The sequence below is a fragment of the Nelumbo lutea genome, chromosome 8, assembly GCF_056320005.1.
Source record: "Nelumbo lutea isolate HS-2025 chromosome 8, American lotus-T2T, whole genome shotgun sequence".
Classification (NCBI taxonomy): Eukaryota; Viridiplantae; Streptophyta; class Magnoliopsida; order Proteales; family Nelumbonaceae; genus Nelumbo; species Nelumbo lutea.
The window spans coordinates 13,664,243-13,671,813 of record NC_142691.1 but is presented as its reverse complement, the minus strand read 5'-3'; the positions used below and the strand labels follow the sequence as shown (position 1 = coordinate 13,671,813).

Genomic DNA, 7,571 nt, shown 5'->3' with positions numbered 1-7,571 from the left:
ATACATTTATATATAATGTAATTTGATTTATTATATAATGCAAAATTTGAAGTTGCTTTTCCATTCACTGGATCATAAGCTCCATCAATATAACAAGTATTAAGGGTCCATTGGAGTTGCAGTTGGAATCGGAATTAAAATTCTTCATAACTGAAATCGGAATTAAAATTTTTCAAATAAAGAAATGTTATTTCAACAGAAATGGAAATAGGATTCGGATTCCGTCCAACCAAATAATTAGAATCGGAATAACCCACTCTAATTCCAATTCTAGACTCCTAATCCTGCAAACTAAGCGGGACTTAATACTATTTGAACATGGAATGTCGTGTCGCATGCATTTTTAAGTGAATATTGCATTAAGACTTCTGAATGAAAGGTTACATATTCCCTTACTTAGCTTGCACGTTGTAGCAATTGAAAAGGATTCAGTAATGGATATTATCATCATGTATCTTACTATTCCTCTTTATCCCAGATTTTTTTAACACACAGAGCTACTTCATTAATAAGGAAAATGGGGGTTCTGAATACACATATTCCTCCTCCCTACTCTAATATATCGACATCCGAAAAACAACAATGGATCAGTGTTTCCTCAATCCTCACTTGGGTTACACAAAGAACACATTTTTTTCCCATCTTCCGGTGCGAGGATGATGGTTCTTTTTTCGTCAAATACAAAAATAATTAAAATAGTATCGAATAAAATGAATGAATCTGTAATATAACGCAATTACTTAATAAAAAAATAACGCCAAAATTTCATATATAATACAATTACTCATCATAACAAGAATTAAACAAGGGCCACTGCTTCATTCTAATACCAAATGCAAGATATCTGAATCTAAACTCCTTCACAAGCCCAATCACGTCCTCTCTTTAAATTTGGACTTATACCTAAAAAATAAAACAAAAAAAGAACAACAGCAGCAGCAACCTATTTCCATTTGCTGCTTCCTTCCCTCTCTTCTGTATCAATCGAAGATGAAGTTATTCCAACTTTATGATGGGATATCATTTCCGTCCTTATCACCATTGCCATCTTCATCACTGATCACTATCACTATCACTACTTTCATTTTCATCATCGGTCACTTTCAGGGTTAATCTGCCATAACACAAGAAAGGAATTATGAATGCAAAAGACATGACATATATGCATAAAGTATAAACCACCCCTTGGCCCTTACCACAAGAAGGAAACTAAGGTCCTGTTTGGCGGTGTTTCATATTTTGTATTTTCAACAGCATCAAAATATAAAGTACATGATGTTCTTGTACTTTTACTTTAAAAATCTTTTGAACGAAAAAATTTCAAAACAAAAATAAATAATAGTGTTTGGATACAATAAAATGTTTTATGTAGCATTTAAATGCAAAATAATAATGTGGAGATGACACATGGCATTTGAATATGAGTCATTGACAGGTAAATGCCACATGGTGACATATATGGATGCTATATGATATTTGAAGGTAAGTCAATTGTATTAAGTGTCACGTAGCATGTAAGTGTTATTAATTATGTTCAAATGCTGTACGGTATCATATATATGCCATGTGATATCATATATATGAATACCACGTGACATTTGAATGTTGGATCAATGACATGTGAATGTTATGTGCAATATAGATGAATGTCACATGGCACTTGAAGGTAAATCAACGATACCACACATGTTATTTATTATGTTCAGATGCTATGTGGTGGCATATATGTTATATGCCATGTGACATCATATATCAATGTCATATGGCATTTGAATGCTGAATCAAATACAAATATGGTACTCTTTCCATATATAAATGCCATGTGACATCATTTGGTACTCTTTCTAAATTGAGTCTAAGGTTTAATTTGGAAGGAGTATAAATACAAATATGTACAGTGCAAATACATACAACATAATACAAACCTTGTATTTTGTATTATTTTGTATGTATTTACATTATACATATATACAAATGCAAATTCAAATATGTACAATACAAATACATACCAAATAATACAAAATATAAGGTTTTTCACTCTACTTATTTGCATTTGTACTCCTTCCAAATTAAGCCTAAGTAAAAAAAACACCCCACACAAACGCATTCCATCGCGTGGTCTGTTTTTTCATTTCCATCGCCGGCGTGTTCGTTGATGATTGGAGGGTCGCAGCAGATTATTTGAAGCAATGGATTGTTTAGTAATGATATCACCTGGTTTCTTTGAAGCTTTTAGTTCTAAGTTTCAGTTCCCCTCTACTGGTGGTGAGTTCATCCAGTATCTCTGCATCGCATACTTCTCGTTCACTGTCCACGCATAAAGACCCCTCCATTTCCTACACAGATGTGGCAGATTGAGTGAGAAAGTAAGTTGGATTTGAAATCCAGGCTGCCTGCATAAAGGAAAAAGAAAAGAAGAATCAACCTTGATTGAGAGGGTGCCGCGACCTCGGGAAGGAGTACCATCAACTTCCTCGTACTCAGCCGCATCTAATTCCCACAGGTGATCCGACTGAAACATCTTGGGAAGGATGTGCTCTCTTATGCTTATGAGCAGAAAGAATGGCAATGGGAACAGTATTCCAGCAATCGGTATCCATGTCAACCCGAAGCATATCAGAAGATATACAAACTGGAAGATCGTAAATTTCGCAATGATCTTGAACGGTACCGACTCCACGAAGGAAGCATGGTCCCTTTCCAGAACCCTGCATCACAAGTTCAAATGGCCAGAGAGGCAAGTCGTCGATATGATATCAGGTTACTAGTACAGAAATACCACTACTCTCGTTAGTTAATAGAACTTGAGATGGAGGGTTGTACACACTTGAATCGCCGGCGAGGAGTAACGAAGAGCAGTAATATCCGTTCCCAGAACTGGTTCCCTGGGAGGCTGTCAATAGCCATGTAGGCAAAGTATCCCCAAAGAACTGATGTGGGTATGGCTCTGATTATGGGCATCGCAAATACAGATACCCCTACGAGGACGGATTGTAAAAGATTGCTCACTCTCTGCTCATTAACTCGAACAGGCAAGTAGGCCTCAATATGCTTCTCGGGATCAAATTTATCCTTGTCATCTCCCCCAGTGCTTTGGCTTCTCATCACTGCCTCCTTCAAGCCCTTCAGCTCCTTTTTCACTGATGCAGTCTACATGATATGACACATGCAACAGTTTAAGGGAAAGCAGGTAAAGTTTTTAGGCCCTTTCACAGGAAGTAACACCGCTTGATAAGCAACAACTTGTTAAAAGAAAGGCAGAGAGAGAGAGAGAGAGAGAGATCAGAACTTGTCAAGCTAAGCAATTTGCATATAAAAACATATGCGTTAGAAAACTTACTTCAGGAGGTCTGTCCATTTGTATGAACACTTCTTGCATTCTCCCATAAATCTCTGAGGTGCTAGCTTGGTGTTTCATGCACTCTTTGACATTCTCCACCATCTTCTTTCGAATCATCTGCATAACACAGATCAGATTATATGAGCATCTAGAGGCAAAGCAACTATACTTCATGATAATGCAATACAAGTGTGGGAAACCCTCAACCAACCTGCCTCTTGAGAACAGCTAGGCTCTTGGTGTGCATGGGGGATTGTGGAAGGACTCCATTTGAAGGGGGTAATCCAATCAATCCACACAATAGAACCTGAATCCAGAGCAGCGCATAAGCTTAACACAGTCTAGAGGTAATGCAGATGAACAAATAAGATTAAAAAAAAATAAAACAGCTATTACCATGAACCCAAGCAATAAAAGGTCATAATGATAAGCGGAAGGATTCTTGAGATTGAACTCTTTTTGCTGCGCCATCTGTGCCGCAACACTATGGTCAAAAAAGTATAGACCTGCTATCATCACAGCCGGTATAATTGCAGCAAAAATATACACCGGTGGGACCTTCCACATATCCTGCATTTTGGGTGCAAGAAACATATCATTCAGTGATAGTAAGCAAGAAAAAATGTGCCAATAGGCGTATTGAATTGGACCAGTCCCGATTTAAAGGGACAAAGTATTTATTGGATTGGATTGGACCTGGTCCATCTGTAAAGGACTTATATTGGACCGGGTTGGGTTTGTCGCATATCCGGTCCAATGGGTTGGGTTGGGTTGGGTTGGTCCCGAGGGAGGGTGGACAAGACGCAAGACGGTTACCTCCATTACTGTCCAATGGTATAATGATGCTGGTTCCCAGGGAAGAGGAGCAAAGAGCCTCCTGGGAACTCCAGAGGGGACTCTGCTTGGAACGCTGAATGACAATGCTGTCCATATCAAGACCATCAAAGGAACCCCATAATCCGCAATGAAGCTTCTAAAAGGCCCTGCATTCAGTGAACGTTCAGGTTGGTACACATGCAGAGTTTCTTACTGGAAAAAGAAACAAGTTAGAGCACACATGGTCATGAGTGTTCGTTCAGGAACCTGTTCCATATAGCCATGCTCTTGCCCTTCTGCTCTTTAAAGCAGTGAAGAGTACGCCAAAGGAGAACACGATCCCCAGCAACCCATTTGTATACCGCCACTGGAAATGATATTTTTCTTCGGTAGGGTCTTCATCTTTTGGAATTTGGAATTCACTCACCAACCCCTGTCATCCAAGCATTAGCCACTGTCAGGTGTCAACGACAGCTTTTCCTCAGAAGCTGTACTAAATACATCATACATGGGTGTCTTTAGAGATCACCCAGATACCTTGATGGTCTCTTGAAAGAAAAGAACAGTTATTAACATCCCAAAAAGTTCCCCTGCAACCCTTGTAAATCTGGTGATGATCGCGCAAGCATTAAATACGGCAAGAAGAAACAACAACAGCGCTGTCCAGATGCAAACCCTGCAAAGAAGAACATCTTAGTAAATTAAGTCAAAATGTAACATAAGACGCAGGGAAAGCCGGAGATAAAGCTGCTTTCCATTACCATCCAGCCCAGGCCAAGTAAAGCTCCTTTCCCAAATCCGACCTTCCTTTACTGAAACTGTACAGGTAAGTGTACATTATAACAGTGGGTTCTGCGACTCCTAGTATTAGCAGAGGCTGACCACCGAATACCGCGTGTATGATACCACAAATAGCTGTAGAAGCTAACGTTTCCACTGTGCTCAAACTTCCATCTACAACAACAAACATGAGCGGTCAGACTCATAGATGGAAATTTATAAACAATAGCAGCAACCTATCATCTTTAACTTGTAGTTGGCAGAAATCTCCATTATTAAATTGTAGAACCTATCAGAAAAGCGAAAACTTGATTTTAGTGCTGACCTGTTTCTCTGCTCATTTGCTCCCCAAAGGCAATAACTGGAAGAGCCGAAGCAAAGAAAATATAGGTAGTTGGAGCCAATATCCTGAAAACAGATGAGTACCAGATTGAATGAACACGTTTTGCAGAGCAAAATGAGGAGATATCAGAGCCACCATCTGTTCTAAGGGGGCGTTTTTTTTTTGGGATTTTGAGATGGGAAAGTTAGTCAATGGGGATCAAATTTATGTGGGCAGAGAGAGAGTTTATTTTCTTCCCTATCACTTATCCTCGTAACTGATACCTATCTCCACATGGGGAAGTTACACTAATGAAACAAAAATACCCATTTTAATAATGAATTTTTATGGATAAAATGATAATTGCACTATTTACCTAGGAAATAAAAAAAAACATGAGTAGTTGGATAAGTAAATGAAAAAGCGAACAGGACCTAAAGCATACAAATCATATATACCTGATGCCAGAAGAAAACCCATTAGTCCAATCTTGCTTATAGCATGGTGCCCTTCCTTTGACATCTTTAATAATTCCTTTGAGTGGAGTTTTGAATTCATTCATTGCTGAGAGCATGCAAATACAAAAATGAGAGAGAGAGAGAGAGAGAGAGAGAGAGAGAGGTTTAAATAACGTATACAAGGGAGAAAATACACAGAGCTGTCTCTTGGATCCCTTAAAATTCGAAGAAGAAAATGTTCAGATTCAATGAGTTCGGAATCTACTTCAGTTATTAAACAGACAAATGGTTACCCACATTATGCTGAAGAAGAATCTATCAATCCTTGGAATAGAAGTGGTTGAAAAGAAAAACAAAAGGAAAGAACAGAGCATTAGTGAAACACTCTGTTTGACATTCAAAAGGATAGAACTATACGAACAAGAAATTCCTTGAAATCTATAAATGAAACGACAAAAAGGCACCGCCGAAAGATGTCACAGCATTCATATGAGAATATTTTAAGAGTAATACGACGTAGGACGAACCCGGAGTTTCTTAGAAGAAGAAGAAAGAAGGAAAAGGTCACCCGAAAGGTTTCGTGCGCAAAAGGTAGGCTTTTATCCAGGCCTAGTGTATCAACAGACTGTTTTCTTCCAAAAAATCCGTTACTCCAAGTGAAAATGCACACGAATAAGAATGCTTCTTAACGATAAACGAAGCAAAAAGGAAAAGAAACTTTTTATTCAACAACCCGAGAACAGAACAAACAAATAAAGAATATAACGGCAAATCTGTTCTCCGAATCGATGACACTGTAAAAGAATCCATCTTCGGTGAACAAAACACGATTACAAACATCCATGTACCAAGAAACTCGACTCCACGTCCGTTGATCCAGAATACAAAACCAACTAAGCTAAGCCCCCCCCCCCCCCCCCAAAAAAAAAAAAAAAAAAAAAAACAAAATCCCTTTGAGGAAAAAATAAATACGACGTGATAAAAGAGGCCAACAAAAACCTACCGAGACCTCTGATAGCAGGCTCGCCGTGTCTGTGAGCAAGAAAGGAGAAGCAAATGTCCTCTGGTTCTGGCTAGGCGACGCTCATGACAAGAGAAAGAAAAGGAAAAGAAAACCAGCCGGAGAAATTTTCAGGTCCCCTGAAACGAAAACGTTAGGAGAAGCTAAAAGCCGCCGGAAATGTGAGATGTTAAGCGGGAAAGAGTTTGCCTGGAAGAGAAAGAAAAGAGCTTCGCGTTGGTTATATTGTTCAGGTGGGTTGGCTGTTGAAGCGGGAGAGAGATGAAAGCCTCTCCAAGTCTCTACTTTTAAAAACCGCGCGACCCGGTGCTGGTCCCCATTGCGCTTACACACTTTCAAGAAATCAGTCAGAAACTATCACCACGTGGCAATTTTTTATAAGATCCAACAATAAGCGGTTCCGCCTATCCTGACGGGAGGTTTTTCACCGTTACGACGACTTGACAGGAGGTTAGCTACTAGCCAAGCCATTAGCCAGCGAATCGCTAGTGTGTTTGTCCCAACTGCTAATAGGTTGTACTTGTTCATTAAAGACTAATCATGATTACGTGTCGGTAATATACAACGAAATTTGGTGTGCATCGCATCGTTATTTAGCATCCAAAATCGGGTTTGGTTATCATATCGGACGGTGAACAGCAAGTTGTCATGATTCAACCGAAAAAAGGGATGGAGAATACATCACATAATATTTAGTTATAAGAGAGAGAATATGTCATATAATAGGGATGAAATTGGGGTTGGGCTCAAGTTAACATTTTACACTTTCAGCCTTTCAGGTTTATGTTTTTTTAAGCATCTGCTGTACACTTTTGGATTCTCAAAATATCTGTT

The 7,571-nt window shown here is 39.0% G+C and overlaps 1 protein-coding gene across 1 annotated transcript; it reads right to left on the bottom strand.

Annotated features, from left to right (window-relative positions):
- Window positions 1-726: 726 nt before the first annotated feature.
- Window positions 727-7,000, bottom strand: LOC148842838 (putative boron transporter 7). The gene is made up of 14 exons (XM_088956631.1): window positions 6,720-7,000; window positions 5,717-5,822; window positions 5,262-5,344; window positions 4,918-5,110; window positions 4,694-4,832; window positions 4,424-4,589; window positions 4,157-4,323; window positions 3,737-3,910; window positions 3,552-3,647; window positions 3,341-3,457; window positions 2,828-3,150; window positions 2,426-2,708; window positions 2,215-2,336; window positions 727-1,114 (listed from the first exon to the last, which is right to left on the bottom strand). Exons 2-14 carry the CDS (start codon window positions 5,818-5,820, stop codon window positions 1,054-1,056), a joined length of 2,028 nt encoding a protein of 675 aa, XP_088812757.1. The 5' UTR covers window positions 5,821-5,822; window positions 6,720-7,000; the 3' UTR covers window positions 727-1,053.
- Between the last annotated feature and the right edge of the window lie 571 nt (window positions 7,001-7,571).